Consider the following 19,697-nt stretch of genomic DNA (forward strand, 5'->3'; position numbering starts at 1 on the left):
ATTCATGGTCCATTTTGCAGCTTGTGTTCACCAAGACCTTTTTGGGTTTTTTTTATTTTTATGAATATATGTTGAACTGTATAACTACATACTAATTTAATATTCAAAAAATATTTAATATTAAGTGATAATAGAGAAATAAAATAATTGTAATTTTATTTAATAAAATAATATTAAATAAAATATATATACACATTTAATAAATTGCAGAAACTCTTATAAATTATTTAAAATATTATATTTAAATAAGTATATGTCCTAAAGTATAATGTAATCACATATAAAAAAAATCACTCTAAATGAGATAAAATAATAGCTAAAATACATTTTTGGTCTGGTTCTTGTCGACATAAAAAAAAACAAAAAAAACGTAATTTTATTTTTATGGAGCAATAAGGACCAGGTAAAGCAGAAATCCAGTCATGCGTTCTTCCTCGCAATTGTTAATTCTTTAAACAGTGTACCTTTTTAAGCTTGATTTTTGCTTCCAAAAGTTGTGCAAAATGAGCCAATCAGATTACAGCTTGCCAAATAGAGGAAGTGCATGCCATTTGTGTGTGCGAGCAAATATGCATCAGATGGTCCGTGGGTGTCTGAGGCCGAGACTAGTTGTGCCCCACTTCTGTATCAGAGGGCAAAAAAATATTAGATTACCTCTGTTAAGCAAAAAAAAAAGGTAGTGAAAGTAAAACAAAATCTGCCATGTTTGAATTTAATACGCATCAGTGAGTTCAGTGTCTTTCTTGCATTGCCAATGCCATACATCTTCTGTTACAAGTCCAAAAAAAATCTAGATAATTAGATGTATTATTTATAATATTGCATTCATATTTTATGTGTGTGTGTATATATGTATGTGGGGCGGGCAGCATGGGTCTTGAGGCTAATTTTACACACTGTATTTAAATTCTTATTAAAATAAAATCATTTCTGTCTTCTTTTTTAAAGCATTTTGCTCAGGAAAAAAAGATCTGCTTGGAGTACCGACTTCTAATTGGCCAATTTTATACGAATTCTCATAACTAGATCATTTTAATATTTCACACGCCGTGTACGTTCTCCGCAATATTCAACATTAATAATCCATAGGGGAAGGTAAAGGGGAGTGGTGCTTTTACAGAGAGGATGCTTTACAGAGGGACGTTTTCCCCGATACAATATCAGAGGTGTGCTCTATTAAACGCCGTGGCTTTTGCGCAACGTGCGATAATCATTCGGGCGTGTTTTGCGCGCACACACAATGTGCAAAACAATCTGCATTTTTCTCTCCGGGCTGTTCTCAAACACGAGCCGCAGGCGGAGCAGCGTCGTCTCCCACCTCGCTCGAAACGCCTCGACTTCCAGCGTCACCCGCTGCGAAAAGCAACCCCTGAAGGGTTTTTTTTTTTTTTTTAATGACGCCAACCGCTTCAACACACGAGCGTAATTGCGAGCTCCTCTTTTTGTCCTCCCCCCCACCCCTCGCTCTTTCTATCAATTGCTGCCACCCACGCGCCCCTGCGCGAGCTCCCGGGGGCGAAACGAACACCGGGGCTCCCCCACACGCCACGTGCCAGAGGTATCGCCCCCGACGGGCGGGAAGACGAGGACAGCTGCGGGTGCCTGTCTGAAGCCGTCGCACTTCAGAAAGGACAGCAAAGTTCATTCCCTCTCCCCCGGATGGGTCACAGCTGCCAGGAAGATCACGTGGCCGGCGTTATCAAGCGCCGCTGCGTCAATCGCGGCACGTTGTGACTCAAAACAGCGCGCTTCACCCGAGATAGATTATGCCAGGTCCGCTGTGAGTCATCGTGCGCTGCTGTCAGGTGGCGTGTCAATATATTGTGCAGAATAATCCCAGCGAGCCCTAGCCTGGCTAATTTATAGGTACGCTTTGTTCGGTTGAGCGCAAGCGGTGCAGAACCGCAGCTCGCCCTGTTCCTTCACCATTTAGCAGGCTGTCAGGACCCGAGCGCCAAAACACGGCGACGTGAGCTCCACCAATGGAGCGAGACCGGGGGCGTGGCTATCCGTCTGACTGACCAATGGCAGATGAGGGAATGTTTCGTAAGTTTTGTAATTGTGTTTGGTGCTGGGCAAAATTGCTATACACCTAATCAGCGTTTGGGAAGGTATTGTGTTACTCCATATAGAAGTAACTAATTGTGGTGGTTACTTTTGCTTTACTTTACTTTTGTGCCCTGGGTTGGGCTTGCTTGTTTGCGTTTAAAAAGCAACAAACCCAAAAGTACTCTTTTTGGCGGCTGTAAAGGCAGAAGCAATTAAGTGTTTCTTCACTTCCTCTCGGTTTCTCTCAGCAGTGAATAAAAAACAAACTTATTTGAAAAGGTCAAATGCTGTAAAATGTAAAAGTAATGCATTACTTTACTATTTACTTGAAAAAAGTACTGTAATCTGATAACGCAACTCTCGTAACCTGTTACCCCAACACTGCCTGTGATACGTCAAGAAATGTATTCATTTACTCCGTTCAAGTTTAAACTGGAAAAATTGCAAGCAAGGCAACTTAAGGCATACGTTACTCGACTTTTAAAACCTTTTGAAACGCAATGCATCTTGCACTTGTCAAATTTGTAAATGAGCACAGAGGAAAAACACGGAATGACTGGGGATCAAGTCGTTCCCGACGTAAAGTCGTGCAGAAACACTATTTTCAAATAATCGTAAAATCTAAAACATGTTTGACGTCCTCCCTCTGGACTGAATCCCAAGCTGCACCAGAGAAAAACAAGCTGCAGAGATCGCATTTGTCTGTTGCATACATAACCAAGGATCTGTTATTGAAAAAAAGCGACCACAGTAGAAGCAGACTTTTGTTCCTTGTGAGGTTTAAATAATAGAATTGTTATGCTTTATCTGAGGGGCGCAGTCTTCAAAAGGGTAATCCGTCATACACTACGCTATTTTCCATGAAACTCACCAAAATGTGCAGACCGACAATGGATTTGATTGTGGAAAATTGTGGAACAGAGTTTTTTTTTCTGTAAATGTAAGGTGGAAACATAAGGCAAGAAAACTGGATCGCAGATGGAGCCGTAATCTTGTGGGCTGCTCTCCGACATTAGTTGTAACTTTAGTCTCTACTCAAACCCCTTTTCTGATCTCCCCTCTCCTAGCACAGGCAAAAACATCCTGAATTGTTTTGTTTTTTTCATAAAAATAATTATGTATAAAAAATGATCCCAGAATCAGACGCTACTAACAAACATCAGTATTTGACAATTTGACCTTGACTTAACATTGGTTGACTTAACATTACACGGTACAAAAAATAGCTAGCTGACAAAATAACATTGACATTAGGGGTTGAATTTGACAACTAAATTTAGTCTTGTGATGTTGTGTGCTGGCAGGGGATAAGATCTGATGCTGGGAAATGTGTGCTCCCCTCGAGAAGCCCTGCTCTTAATTTGTGTTATCTTCTTAGAAACATTTGCATATGATACAGTTAAACTGATGGATAATTTAGCGGTTTACATAGTTGGCGAGTAGAGTCTGAATATCATTCTAATTAGAAGCCAGTGTTATCATCTTTTTTGCATTTTTATCTGTATACATACGTTCTTCTTTGCTAGCTATAGTTAGCTATGTTGACCTTTATGTAAATCTCCATCACCCTGTTGAAAAAAAACAGCATATGCTGGTTAGGTATGTTTCGAGGCATGGCTGCTGGTCTGGTTTAAGCTGGTTTTCAGCTGGTCATGAGTTGGTTCAAGCTAGCTGCTTAGGACCTGTTCATGACCAACTAAGGACCAGCTTAAACCAGCAGCCATGCTTCAAAAATTACCTAACCAACATTTTCCAACAGAGTAAATGTGTGTCCATGAATATATTGAGTCTCAGTTGCCATAAAAATCAGAAACTCTGGGCCATTTATTCCTGGTATTAGATACATTTTGGCTGATCGATCAGAAGTAAGCAAAAGGCTAAACACAGGGGTAAACAAACCCAGGTGAAAAACAAGTGCACTTGCATAATGTGTTTAAAGTGCTCTGTTTTCACACACTAATTTTTATAGTAAAAATGATTCTTTAATATTTATAAAGATAAACGTCAGATCATCTAAGTGTACTCAACTGTGCAATTTTCGAGACTAAAATTTGCTTTTAAAACACTATCTCTGAATTTAAACATGTATTTAGTTACCACTTGAAACCATCTTTCATACACTAGTACACTCAAGTGTACTACAAGTGGTAAGTAAATACATTTTAAATAAATACAAAGATAGTACATTAAATGTGCATTTTAGTTTATATTCATGGTGTTTCAAAATAGCACAGCTGAGTACACTTAGATCATTTTAAATGTATATTAAGAATCATTTTTAGTATATTAAGTACAAAATTAGTGCATGTAAATCAAGCATTTTAAGTACATTATGGAAGTGTACCTGTTATTCACCTGGGAGGTGTCCACATTGCATTTATATAGTGCCACATTTGAACTGAGCACCACCATTAAAACAAGGGTTTAAACTTCACCCATTGTGTCCAGTTTGTCCGATTGAAAGAACTGCATTTTTTCTCCTATATTTGTTTCTCTTGTATGCTTTACCAACACACAGTAACACAGTGAGATAGTCTGCAGCGCACGCAGCCATAAAATCAGAGACCCTGCCCTCAACATCCAAGCACAAGTGGTCAGAAGAGACGCGTTTGAGATGCATTTACTACCAGGTGCAAATGGAGATATGTCTCCCTTGACCACTTGTGATCGGATCGAGCGAAAACAGGTGTAAACAGGGACTCCGTGTGGAAGACTTCGCTGTTCCCCATCCCCCAAGATACAGGAGCTGAGTGATAAACAGAAGTCTCCACACTCTAAACGTCCCTCACACTGCCTCCTGTCCAGGCGTCGGAGACAGATGGACCGGGAGAGTCCATGTGCCTCACACATTTCCATTTTTGACCGTGCCTGCAGCGGTCCTCCCAAAATAACCCCCATTCCTCACGACCTTATATGTGCAAGGCCTCGGAGAGGCTACAGTCTGGGGGAGAATCACAAATCCAGGCCACACGAGACACGCAGTGTCCCATTGTTGCTTTGTGGTCAATGTGGTTGTCTCCTGTCTTGCTATGCATCTCACAGAACTAGATCAGGAGTGTTTGCTGCACCTTTTTTCGTACCTAGACAAGGACAGTCGTCGCAGCCTGTCCCTGACCTGCGTACGACTAAGACAGGTCTTCCTGGACCCACAGCTGTGGACGCTACTTTACTTCAGGTCTCCGTGCGAGTTGAGGAGGGACAACTATGTTCTGGGCTCTTCGCTGAGGTACCTGGCTGTATGCTGGCATTCGAGCAGGGTCAAAGTGTGCAACATTGAGGACTGGATGAAGAGCACATTCCAGAAGGACCTCTGCAGGAAGCACGAGAGCCTCGTCAGTGACTTCCTGGAGCGGGTTTGCCACATGTGAGTGTTTTTCTTGGCCTCAGCATTCATTTTGTCATTGGTTTGGACAAGCAGATGTTGCTGATATATTCAGACAGATGAAGCAATCATAATGAATACCATCTCCACTTTTATTTTTAAAAGTATAGTAATTGCACCATTATTAAGTTTCCGTGATCGTTTACTGACCTTTGTGTTTTCCGAACTGTCAAAGAATAACTTCGTTACACATCTGTCCTATTGTAAACAACAGTATCCAATGGTAAAAAAGGACACACTATTATTAGCCTAATCTTTGTCCAAAAGCAATATGACCAGTTTGTGAGACAAACTTATATTTTAGTAGTTTTTGCCATAGTGCTTGAATCTCATTTGCGCTGACAATTTTTCAAACTTGCATAAAGCTCTGTTGATCCTACGTTTTACATATGTGACACCAAATCACATTCAATTTTTTTTTCATAACTGATCATGACTTGTTGAGTTTGATATGCACAAGAGCAAATGAGATTTGAAAGGTATGATGGAGGGAATAATTGTCAGTAAACAATTACTTGAAGTCACCATGAAATCGAAATGGACATTGCTTACATTTAGGGTAATCCTGTGTGATGTGTTTATTATAAATGTGCACATCACTTTTAATTTTTTTTTATCACTTTAATCAAAAACAAGCTTATACTTTCTCCACTTCAACACTGTCTCTTCTCTGATGACTTACAAACTGGCATGTTTTTCTGACATGTTTGAATCTATAACTCCCAGCAACCTGTTACTTGCATTCGATTGCGGCGATTTGTAAATGAATTCCCGATGGATGCAAACAAATCTTGTTTTTTCTCATTCAAGAAAAGGCTCACTTTTTCCACTTCATGATGAATCAATTTTTTTTTGCAGTGTTCCTACAGACTTCATACTGACTACTTAGTACTATAGTGCTAAAGTTTTTTTTTATTTTGGAGCTTGAAAACATGTAGTAACTGCCTTTGTTGCTTGGAAAAGAGCAGCTTGAACATTCTTTAAAATATCAGCTTTTGAGTTCCATTGTAAATAAGTCATACAGGTTTCGAACAACATTTGGGTAAGTAAATAATGACATTTTTGTAAGAACTAACTCTTTAAGCCACAAAATCATCAGAATATTTTAAACCCATGGTAAAACAAGTTCCAGTTTAATGTTTATAAAGTCTATCTGGCTTAGGAAGGAGCATATATTCCTGTGGCTGTGAAATAAATTAATGAAATTGTAAATGGAAGCAAAGACACTGCACTGCAATGTTAAACACTGTCTTCAACAACTGGCCCATCAGACCACAGCTGAAGGCAAACCACAGACCCTTCAGTCAACAGGAAACTGAGGAACTGTCGCTCAAAGTTTGGACTTACCAAAATTATTTGAAGAACAGTGCAATATGTTGACCATTCAGCCACTTTTATTTTTGCGTGTTACAGCGTTACTCATTTACCAGGTTCTGTTTTGAGTTGAAAAGGTTTACAAGAGAACAGAACGTTCAGCAATTAGAAACGTGTTTTTGAGGAGCGCAGATACAGTAGGAAGTAGCATGATAGTTTTTTTTAAGGTACAGACGTCAATGGTGGGAAACTTAAAAGTATTTCAGGATGAGGGTTCCTCACGTAGCCATTTAACTGCGCCAGTGTTAGACAAATGGGGATCTGCTCAAACCTCCGTTCCTTAAACGTTCATCAGAAACACATTTTAGCTTCAAGCAAGCACGTCATGACATAGATGCGGCTTGTGTTCGAAGCGTGCTGAGGCTGGGAATGCAGTTTGCCTCAAGTTTTGAGTGACACGAGGTCTGTGGAGTAGCACGCAGTGCACAGCTGAACTACCCTCTGGAGTTTTAAAGGGAAGATCTGTACAGCCTCTTTCAGGCGGCCAATAATAACTAGAGACATGATGGAGCTCTGCGGTCTCTCCCGCTGCCGTTTTGCACAGTTAACTCACTTATAAGGAAACAAGAAACTCTGTGATTTGGCAAAACACACGCTTTACAGACACACTAAACACTAAAATAAAAAAAAAAGTTTTTTTTGATTCAGCCAAAGATAAGATCTGAAGAACATAGTATGAAGAATTAAGAACATTTAGATTAGAAGCTTTTGGAATTTTTTAGTGTTATGTTAAAGGTTCCTCAGGTCAGCGGTGGTCGGTAATGTTATATAACACAGAACATGTTTGGTAATTGGTACCAACTGAAAGTTTTAATCTTAAGGATAAAGAAAGAGTGTGAAAACGGATGTATTTTGACCAAAGATCTGGAACAACTCATGACGAAATGGTTCCAAAAAGCAGTACAATGAAAGCAATGATATATAAGAACCATTTTGGTTCCCTTAAAACCTTTGTCAACAGTTTTTAAAAAACATTTATTTGAAGAATAATTGATTGATCTAAAGACCTTTTTTATAATGGAAATGTTCTACGGATGCTGAAAGTTCTTAATGGAACCACAGAACCTTTATTTTAAACAGTATATGGTTGCTTTTGAAGAACAACAAAGTTCTTTGTTCATTATAGGCTCTTCAGATCAGCATGCCAGTTTCTGATCTGTCTTAAGAATTAGTCGAAAACATCTAAAGCGTTCAAAGATCTTTTTGAAGAGGTTCTCACACCAGGGTGCGAAATTCTCCAAAGAACCAAAGCCAGCTTGAGAGGGTTATTGAGGGTTCTTAAAAGAGTTCTTTTGAGGTTAAGAAGTGTTTGATATTGCATCGTAGGTTCATCAGTGCATTGCCAGTTGTTCTTTGACCAGAGAAAATTGGAGCCACACATGATGAAACTGGAGAGAAGCAGAAATCCGTTCCTCTGAGTGAAGTCCCTCCCTTGTGAGCTCTCCTCTCGTGATTTGCATTGGCAGGTGGAGCCTACAATCAGTTCTTTGTTGATGAGGGTGGAATGAACATGTGCGTCGCAGTCACTGTGTGCTGTGTGTGTGTGTGTGTCACACAAACACACACACACACACACACATACACTTGCTGACGCCATTGTGGCAATACATTTCAGCGGCAGGAAAATGTATAAAACACTAAGCGCCTGGGGTAGAGGCAGTCTCAGATGGTGTCATTAAGTTCAAGTAGAGATCTAGTTTTATTCTTCAAATAAAACTTTTATTTTCTTTCTTTTCTTGAACACCTTTTGCCAACTTACTTTTGGCATCTGTTAAATTTCAGAAGCGAATTCAAATAAAATTGTCATGGCCAAAAATGAACACACACAAAAATAATACAAACTGGAATGACTTAAGTACATAGACTAATTCTCACTATCAACTAACTGCTTATTAGCACGCTCATTATTAACACATTGCCTGTTAATTAGTACTTATAAAGCATGTATTCTGGCATAAACATACTATATCCATAGTCTTACCCAATACCTTAACAACTACCTTGCTAACTATTAATAAGCAGCAAATTAAGAATTTATTGAGGCCAAATTTATATTATTAATGCGTAATATTTTTTTTCCTGATTTTCTAATATCTACCCACAAAATATCTATATATAACCATGAATTACATTAATTAGTAAGAGTTGAAATAACATTTCTTGAATTATTAGGAAATGCTCACGATCACAATATGCCATCACTTCAAACGGCCTATAACTGTCAAAAAGGCACAACAATTTGACTGCTTTGATCTCCTGTAGACCTTTGGCTCCAAAACAAGAAACTTAATGCATTTGTTACGGATACTGTGCATGATGAATAACATCATTTGTCAAAACAGGCTATTAGGAACCAAAAAAAATAAAGAACGCAACTACATTTGACCACATTCATCTGCTGTGTGGGACTTTTCTGTTGACGTTTTTGGCATGGAGCGGTCATTAGGGCCGCTTTAGGGAAAAGAAGTCTCCAGCCTCCGTCCTTCAGCTCTAGACACACCCTCCACAGCGTCCCGAGAGTGACATAAGTCTCTTGAAAGACTACTATCACAGTGATGACTCTATGAGTTCAAAGAAAAAGCGCTGAATCTGATTCCTGGTAAATTACCGTCGTGCCACGTGTGGGATGTCTACAGAGGCCGTATCCACATGGGAAAACCTTCATGGCTCGTGTCATGGAAAATATTAGTAAGGTTTTGGCCCCCCCCTACGCCCAGCTTCATTCTCAGAAGCAAAGTAAAATAAGACTTACTTAAGTCTTTGTTAGTTTTTCATTAAGCCTGTTTGATGGAAATGCCTTTAAAAAAAACAAAACAAAACATCTGCACAAAAGAAGGGCGGAGCTGCCAGAGGAAGGCATGCTTATGTAACCGGGGATGATGCGACGCATATATCTGCCGTGTTTACTTCATCTGGCCAGCTCTGAAAGCTCCTCCCGCTCAAACACAATGGCTGAAAGCTGCTCCAGCAGAAACTACCTAACCAACCGATCCCTGAGGCTTCGAATTCTTGCGAGCCTCGCTCATCCTTCCTCTCCTGCTGATCCCTTTATCAGACCGTCTGTGTCACCGATGGCCGTCTGGGATAATAAAAGCAATGGCACGTGTAGTGTGAGATCCGCCCCATGGCCAGGGTTATTGGGACAGAGCTCATAACACTTACAGGCGGCTGGAATGTGCCGGTCTCACATGTGGTTAAGTGGTAAGATTATGTAAGAGTTTATATAATCTGCATCAGTAAACGTGAATGACATCTCAAAGCTACAGCCATTAGCTCGCTCCGTGTGAGCGTGTGTGACCCTGTGTGAGTCCACCAGCAGGCTGCAGCAGAGGAGAATCACGGACACGCAGAAGGGCGACTCGCCAGTAGCCGGTGCGGGCATGAGAAACGGCTCGGCTTTCAGCTGGTGCTATTTAGCAAGAGCACCAGCTGTGTTTATGTGGCAAAAACAGCTGATACAGCAAACACTGACTTAGGGAATGGTTTTTGTTATGCGATGCTTAGTATAATACCATGCAAATGCCTGATGGGGCCACATAAATTACTGCCTAAAGTCTTGGGTTACGATTACTATGTTGCAAAATGTGTCAATTACTGTCTATCGACAACACGTTTATTATAGAGCCTATCATTTAATGTGTCCCCGGAGGAGCGAAAAGCATTTGTAATGCAGTAAGCTAGTGTGTTTTCCAACCAGTTAATTTCTGGCGGACGGTTTTCTTACAAGCAATCATTACATATGTGAAATTCATATCCTATTTTTTGTTACTGTCTAATCGCTTAAAGGATTAGTTCACCCATATATTAGGCTGTGTTTTACTCCCCTTTGAAGCATTCTTATGGGTATGTGACGAATCCAGTTAGTTATATAAAAAAATTGCCTTGGCACTTTTAAGCTCTATCATTGCAGTAGGTGGTGGTTCCCTATAACAGTCCAAAACATGTTAGATAAAGTGTGCGCAAACTTAATAAAACGTCCCTAACATGGCTTTGGGTGCTGAATTAAGGCCTACTGTAGCAAATTCAGGCATTTTTAATTTTATAAATATCCATATTTCAAATGTAATAAACACTTTTCCCTCACTTCTCTGTGGCATTTTCAAAACATTTCTGTGTTTGTGAAAATTCTGACAAGCATCACACAGCAACACAGGCTCAACCAATGGGGTGAGTCTGGGGTGGAGCCATGTGTTTGTCTGACCAATGGCAGACAGAAGAACATTTGGGGAACCCATTTGAAAGTTCTATGTCAAATAAATGTAGAATATTGTGTGTGTTTTTTTCAAAATTATAGTATTCTAAAATCTAAAATGCAAATACAACGGTAAAAAAAAAAGTCTAAAATGCAAATACAACGGTAAGTTAGTTGCTTGTAAATTGAATGTCACAATGTGTAAACACTGTCTTTCAAAACATTCTTTGTTTGAATATCATGACCAGCTTGGATAGCAACACTATCTCAGCCAATGGCAACAGTTTGGGGGTGGGGCTATCAACATAATTGACCAGTGACATACAAGGAAACCTGTTTGAAAACAAGCAGCACGTAAATGACTCACTTTAGCTTTAACAAACTATTGTTAATTAATTCACTTGTCCGATCTACACCAATAGCTGACCAACAAGTATGCACCGGATATTGAATGTTTCAATTATTATTCCTCTCTATCAGCATGACAAATATTTTTGTTGTTGTTGTTTTAGGTGTCCGAATCTACTCTCGCTGACTCTGTCTGGATGTGGGCACATTACGGACCGTGATGTTATTAACATGCTACGAAGCTGCAGAAGACTACACAGCCTTAGTCTAGAAAACTGTGCTCGGATGACTGATTCTGTCCTCCAGGCTGTTGTAGACCATGGCCACAGTCTCACAGATGTAAGAGTGGACTTCTGTCGCAACGTGACCCAGGCAGGGCTGCAGGAGGTCAGGGACAAGAGACCAGAAGTGCACCTGAGCGCACTACACAGTGCTGATATGATTCCAGACAGCAAGCCTGAGGAGAAAACACAGATCAGGAGAGCTCTGCAGAAGTTCTTGATCTTCTCCTGACAGCTAGAGGCTACCTAGAGATTTCATGTCAAATTGGGGTTCACAATACTGTCCGGTGCAATTATGGTCCAATTTTATTATTTTCAGTATTTCTTTTGTAATTTGAAGTTTCCAAGAGAGTCAGTCTTCAGCTTGTTTACATTCAGTTTTCGTTTCTACCATGTTGTTTTATTAGAAAATTAATTCTCCTTTGAAACTCATTCTTTGTTTCTTCCCTGGGTTGTTTTTTCATTTGTTTGTTTGTCCATTTGACTCCATGAAATGGCTCGGCGGTCAAGTACACAGTACAAAGACTATGTATTCAATATGCAGGGCAGCAGCCCAGTCCAAAAATTTCAACCAAATCTTAGGTTTTGTTAATAAAACATTGGCAAACTCTGTAAAAGACAGTATTTATTAAAAGCACAGCATGTTTTGGTTGCATAATCTAGGTTAGTTCTGGAACAACTCATAGCTGGTTATCCTCATTGCGGGTTTTGGACTTCCTTCTAGTTATGCAAGAACAATATTTAATAGAGCACAGGTTTACGTGCATTTCTGCATGACATTTATTAAGCAATAAGGTCAATAGAGGCCATACTACATTATGAATATAATATATATTTACAGTGTAGTGAGTATATATATATATATATATATATATATATATATATATATATACATTTATCACATTTGCTCTCTCTCTCTATATATATATATATATATATATATGTATATGTATATGTAGGAATAATACAACAAAGGTACAATATTTACAAAATACCATGGCTTTGAGTGCCTTATTTCCTTTAAATTTATGCATTTAGCAGATGCTTTCGTTCAAAAAAGGAACAAAGCATTGTTATCACTTCCATAAAACCACATTTTATTAAGCAAATAAAATTTCTTGTATTATAAAAACGTTTGGTCAACACAAGATTTCATCCATATTAAACACACAGTATAAGAAAACCTGTAAGAAACATATGAATATATTTTTAGCATAATAATGAGAACTTAATAAATTTGCTTAATGAAGGTGTGCAATATGAATGTCTTTTTAAGAGGTGCAATATATATACATTATATATATTATACATTTCTGGACATATTGTTTATGGTATATTAGCATTTGGTGATTTTTCTACGTTCATGCATTTTTACACGTCCAACTTCACTTGAAATACTTTAGATGAAATGGGCCGCAAAGAAATACATTTTTTTCACCAATTTGCTAAATTTCTTGGCAACAAAAAAAGCTACATTTAGACTTATTAACTGTATTACTTGCAGGCTATTCCAGCAATTAATAAATTCAACATTGGTGGCTTTTTCATTTTGCTGTTTTATAACAGCAATAATCTTTTATAGCTATATTTTATCACAGCATCGGGACCGGAACTCTCTGTTTTAGAACGTTATTTGTGCAGAGGTCTGGGTATAAATTAAAGAGCAAATGTCATTTTCGTTTTAGAGGACGCAAGGAGCTGTAGCTATCTTGTCTTAAAGGAGAGTTATGACCTAAAGCCTGCATGGAGTTATTTGAGGCCGTGCTGGACGTCTTCCAGCGTTGTGATTAGAAACATATTATGTAAGAGCTGTGGAGTGTAGAAGTAGGTTGGCCAGTGTCTGTGTTGTCCACGTGACCACGCTATTTTGCGTCGTAATTGCTGTGAAAATAGATGTTCTTGCCTTTCGGAGTCGCAGAATTTGTTCTTCCTCTATTATGCCTGTTTGACCTTTTTCAAGTGTATGTAATCCAGTCAAACACACAAGTACAGTTTCCTCAATCCCTCAGGGCATCATGAAGGTTGCATGAAGAACAATCGCACATTCTGTCCCTAAATAGTCCGTAATGTTATTGAAGATAAATTTAGAAAAACAAAATAATTTGTAATGAGTCTTAACAGAAAGCCCCTTGTTTTAAAGCCAACATTCTCCACAGGATGTTCCTCGCGATGGATTGAAGGCTGGAGGGTGAAATAATATTGGGATAATTCTTGCTTTCTCCCTCATTTCTGTTATCTGTATCTCTTTCCAGCTTTCACTCTCTCACATTTGCTCAAGGTTTTGCACTTATCAAGTTACATAAGTATGGAAAAAAAAAACCTCAAGTAATGCCTTTAATTATGTAATGTCAGTTATCGTTGTAAAAAAGCCTGCTATTGTGCACTTGAAATGAAGACGGTTAGATAACGTCTGTGTAATCAATGCTTTATAAAAATTCCCGTGACCAGGATAACAAGGAGGGCCCGTGACTCGTGGTCCACCTAGAAATCTCAAATGAATTAAACCAAGAAATGGCCGTGACATTTCGTAAAGCTATGTGAGGTCAAAAGTGGCAAAACATGCCGTGATTGCCTAAATCTACTCAATCAGGTATTTCTTTGTTGTGGCTCTCAATCCATTCCAAGTGGTTATGTAATCTGGTTAATGTTTCTCAAGCATTTGATAATGTCAGGGGTCCAGCAAACAGATTTAGAAAGGTGGAAAACTTTAGACACTATTTATGTGCATGATCACGTGTAAGCAATTAGGCAATGGAGCCAAGAAACTGCAGTAGCCTTGCAAAGAAAAAAGTTTCTCATGCTACTAATGCCAGAGCGTAGCCCTCATATTTTCTCAAAACAGAGAACTAGTTAACACCCAAGGGCAACAGTGAGGTTAGTGTTGATTGGCTGTAGACAGCATTGGGCCTCTAATGTGTGTGATCAGCCTGAAGCTACACTGGTTGCAGTAAACCGTCGGATCTTGTCTACTATGGGCAAACGCAATCTCCGAGAAGGTCATGAAGCACACTTCGACATCTACTTCTTCAGTTTTTTTTGTTTTTTTTTAATGTTTTCAGCCAATGATCATTTTGGACCCTCTTTCTAACAGATGGCCTTAACTACTCTGCATTTACATTTAAATTAATAATTTGGTACAATGCCCATATTACATCTTTACCCACCCATAAACTTACTCACACCACCAATCCTGTCCCTAACCGTACCCGTATCCCACCTCAATAGCAGCAAAAGTTCGTTTGGCATCACAATAAGTACTTTTGCTGTACGTACTGTACATAAGTAGTTAAGGCCATCTAACATAAAGTGTGGCCGCTGTTTTTATTTGAATAGAATACAATCAAACTCCTATCACCCACCTAACAGTTGTTAGGTCTTGCAAAATATTAATTGTTTTAATAATTTGTTTAAATAGGTTCATTCTTGTGCAATCAATGTTTAGGCCTGTTTTTGCTAACTTTGTCAGGTTTTTGTTACGAAGTTGTATGAGATGGCAACATATTGTGATGGCATACTCACTTTCTCAGGGACTTTTTTGAAGGTCGTAAAAGCCTACGTTTAGAAACAGCAATGCTGCAAACTTACCAACTTCTTACAAAAAGATGGCTACTTATTAAGACTCAACCTTTCGCCTTTGCAAAGGTTATCAGGCTTTTTCTAAAAGGTTTTAAAAAGGAGGCAACGCATAAATACAGCAATGTTACAAACTTTCAAACTTAAGGTATTTGTGATAAGATGGCGACGTATTAAAGTGTCAGTATTTATGCCTTTCCGACTTCAGGCATTCACACAAAAGGCCTTATATGCACACTTCCAGTATGGAGAAAAGCAAGCTTTTGGTATTTTAAAATTCATCAAGCATTCATACAATAAAAATTGTGTAAGAGACAGCAATAGATTGAGACAGCTACATCTTGAAGGTCTGAAGACTTTAAAAATGTGTGACAATACTCAAAAGACCATAACATTGTCTCTAAGTCTCTCTCTCTAAATTTTTGCAAATTTTGCCATGCATTTATAAGAAGGACATCAAAATACTATAACTGTAAGTCATTAAAAATGTCTATTTTGGTTGTGGCATTTAACGCACCAAGTATGTCAAAAATAGATAGGACTTTCATCAAACAAAAGTCCAAACCAAAATTGGTTCTTAGATCAAGAACTTCAATGCCTCACAGCAGTTTAGATAAACTTCAAGGCGAATTGCTTGAAATGCATCGCAGCCGTTTTTTGCCAGGTGCAGTCGTTCATGTGGGATTATGAGGTCACACCAGATGCTTATAAGACCATATACGAGCCTGTTTCCTCCAGGCGGCCTATAGAAATTAATTATCAGCCAGCATCAACCTGTAAGTGTCTCCACGTGTGGGTCCTTAATGTCTAATCCAGTTCTTGACCAACAGCTGTATATACGTAAGCTGCAAACATAGGCATCTGACAGGAAACCAGAAAGACTGGTTGCTGCAAATACTGGCACTGATGAAAACGCAAAGTCTGGGGTGACTTCCGTTCCCCTTACATTTCAGTCTGTAATGTATGCTTAATGTTTAAACCCATCTTCTCATTGCTAGGAGAACATCACATGTACATATGCCTGTCCTCACATGCTATATAAACCAAACATAAGGTTATGAGGAAAGCCATAAAACAAGCTGCAGAAGGTAATAAATTATATTGAGGATGTTTATTGGTTAGACTCAAGCACATGGGCAAGTTGTGACATAAGATCTGCACATACATGTACAACATACAGTCTCTTTCTCCTTCTCTTTCTCTCCCTCTGGGTGGAGGAATGCAAAGGCAGCTCAGGCCACGAGCTGTTTCGTAAAAACTGTGGGAGGGAAGTCACGTTGTAGTGAAATTCACAGGCTGAGCGGAAAAGGAGGGGAGGGGGAGTTGATTTATGTCATCCAGGAACGGCTGCTGGTGCGCTGGCTTCTCTTTTAGACCTCAGCACACATCCACAGCCATTCATACTGCATCTCTCATGTGCTGCAGTGAATTTTGGGATTCGTAAAATGTAAAATGCATTTCAGCTGCTACTTCTACAGAGGACCTTCAATGAAGGGGTTGTGTTGTACATGCATTTTTCAATTTCATTTGTTTTCAAGTTTTTGTCGTTAAACTTTGTTAAGCTGCCAGTATTTTCAAAATTATTTTTCATACACTGCTACACTAGATTTTCGATAATTTTCAGTAAAGCCTAATGGCACTTGTATTACAATATTTTGTTGTATGAATATCTGAATATGCATGAATATGCCAAGACAAAAAACAGGATCAACATTTAAACAAAAAGCTGCGAAAATCATATTTATGGATCAGATTCAGAACAATGATTCAGAAAACATAAATGGTATGGATTATATCAGTACGTCCAAAGCCACTTCCTGGATCGACATTTTATTTGATAATATTGCACATTTTTGATTTTTATAAATCACAGTTGGAGAAAGTTACTTTTAAATGTAATATATTACAATTTTGCGTTACTCTATTGAAAAAGTAAATACGTAAACATATAAAAAGAAAAAAAAACTCAAACCTCTGCACCTCACAATTTCTCATGGGACAGGAGAAGTATCCCTGGATAAATGTATTTTAAAAAGTAACTAATAGTAACTGAACTTTACTATCTAAAAAAGTAATCTGAATATGACACTCACATTATGCAAACTGTAATGCATAATGATTCGTGTCTGATGATCATGTTATTTTACGTATGCATCTGTATGCAACGTATTTCACAATATATCATATTATTTTTTATTATTGTCATAATCATTCAAATGTCGCAAATACTTTAACTGTTAAATGCACTTTCTTAGCAGCCAATAGTAACTATAGTGTAGTTCGGTAGAAAATACACAGTAAGGGGCGGGGCCAGCTTTTGAACACTGAATAAACTATTTAATCGACAGTTACATGAATGCGTTTTTTTTGTTATTTTAATATACATGTTCACCTGTTTGTGCACTTTCTTTAATTCAAACTTCACATGTTAGCAACGTGATTTGTCTTTAAGATCATGCAATAGACTTGTGAGAGGGCATTACATAAGGATGCTTTTGAGACCCGTAAAACAAGAGCTTTTTAATTTCACTTAATTTTCAAGTGGAGCAGATGCTTGTGTTCAAAGCAAGTTTACTTCATAATACACTGTCTGCTGAGTGGCTTTGCTATATGTAGTGTTAGCCTACAAATGTCTTGTAGTTGTTTAGTTAGTAAGGTTTTTTTTATGTGTGACAATTAAGTGACAGACTGTGTTATTTTATGCGTTATGTCTGCAGCCCGGAGGCGGTTGGTTTGGTGTTGAGCGTTTTAGTACCACATGAACTGAGATGGCCTTCTCAGAAAGCTGCTCCGTTATGAAAGGTGTTTAATGTGCAACATTCAGGTTTGAAGGAATCTCATTTATTTGAAAACATCAAGGATCATAATGGTGCCAGCAGTTTTTTTCCACTACTGCCTGCTCTGCCTTCTTTTCCATTTCAGTTGAGGAAAACTGATGTAAATCAAACGGCCATCTATCTATCCCTAAAGACGCATTCCACAGCTCTACGCTGGTTTATTCGTTGGCCAATACAAACATAACAAAAGTTCCACAGACACTTCCCCTTTGTCCGGTGGAACTTCAGAAGTAATTTATATGCTACAGAATAATCTATATGGATTAAGATATTACATAGGGATTTATTGATCATTTTCTGTTAAAGCAACTAATAATCAGAATTAATGAGAGAACTGTTATTACCGTTAAACTCTACATGGAATTGCATCACAACCCAATTTACTTTCATTGCTGATGTATTTCCATGAGAAACATTATGTTTGTGGAAACATAATTTTTTTTTTTTTGAAAACTGATGCTTATGATAATTATGATTTACGTCCTCCTCAGATGATATATACTGTATGGACTCTACTTCTATAAAAATGTGATTTGAAATGTTTTTGTTTGTGTATATATATTTTTACTCAATTTATAAGGTCCAGATAACATGCTAACAACATGCTGATCCTGCTGGAAACAGGATAGAAACACTAATACTGCTAAAAACATGCTAGCAACATGTAATGCTGCATTCACCTGCTATCGGAATATGTCTCCCGGTTCAAAATTGCCCATATAAGGCCGTTCATGTCCAGTTTTATCCGTAAAAAAGCACATTTTTACGAAACGTCCGTGAAGACAGCACAAATCATACCAGCAATATGCTATCAATATCTTTCTTGTATATAAACTTTAAATCTTCAAGCTTTTATAGCTGCTTCAAACTCTCAGGCTAGGTTTTCTTAAGCCATCTTCATAGTTTGTTTACAAACTTTACTTACCTAGTGGTATAATACTATCGCATTTTGTACATTTCAGTCAACAGATCTATGGTGTCAGCCATTTTGTTTTACTGACAGAAACTGTCCCACTTGTAATTACGACATATTAGTAGTATTCAAGCGCAAATGCGATCACTTGAATCAGTACATGCTGTTAGCTATTAGTTAGCATTCACATTCATCTCAAAAGCAGTTCCTTTGCTTGTAAAGTGAGAACATAATCAAATATTTTGGATTTGTAATAATGCTTGCTAAAAAATCTTTAAAGAAACACGCTTTTTTGGCTCCCAGATGGTGTAGTTACACCACATGCCAACAGGCGCTAATGTGGCTATGCTAACCAGCCAATCTTTGACCAGCATAGAGGCAGGTGCTTAGCGAGGAGGATTCGAGAAATAGGATGGACTGGTGATGTCGACTGAAATCATTTTAGAGATGGAGCAAGTAATGTGTTTTGATGAACGATAACATGTTTTTCTTGCGAATAACATGCAATGATGAACCGTTCACAATAAGACCAGGAATGTGTATTAAGGAAATAAATCAAAGTAAGTCAATTTTCATGTCATGTCAAGCACAGATCAGCCAAACACAATAAAGCAACAGCAGTCATATCCACAGAAGCTGTAAAACGAGGTAAATCGTTTTACCCTATTGAGTTTATACATGTTCATCAACTTGTCAGTTATAAGAGCGGCGTGCTGGAAGAAAGCAAACAAAACGGATGCACTTCCAC

At 38.3% G+C, this 19,697-nt stretch overlaps 1 protein-coding gene across 2 annotated transcripts; it reads left to right on the forward strand.

Annotated features, from left to right (window-relative positions):
- The first annotated feature begins 432 nt into the window (after positions 1 to 432).
- On the forward strand, positions 433 to 12,486 carry fbxl22 (F-box and leucine-rich repeat protein 22). Of its 2 annotated transcripts, none has more exons than XM_043228298.1 (3): positions 433 to 2,046; positions 5,134 to 5,413; positions 11,510 to 12,486. In XM_043228298.1, exons 1-3 carry the CDS (start codon positions 2,025 to 2,027, stop codon positions 11,856 to 11,858), a joined length of 651 nt encoding a protein of 216 aa, XP_043084233.1. In that variant the 5' UTR covers positions 433 to 2,024; the 3' UTR covers positions 11,859 to 12,486. The 2 variants fall into 2 exon arrangements, with proteins under 2 accessions (XP_043084233.1, XP_043084232.1); XM_043228297.1 differs by having other exon boundaries at positions 435 to 2,046; positions 4,568 to 5,413.
- Positions 12,487 to 19,697: the final 7,211 nt, after the last annotated feature.

The sequence above is a fragment of the Puntigrus tetrazona genome, chromosome 25, assembly GCF_018831695.1.
Source record: "Puntigrus tetrazona isolate hp1 chromosome 25, ASM1883169v1, whole genome shotgun sequence".
In the NCBI taxonomy this organism is placed as follows: Eukaryota; Metazoa; Chordata; class Actinopteri; order Cypriniformes; family Cyprinidae; genus Puntigrus; species Puntigrus tetrazona.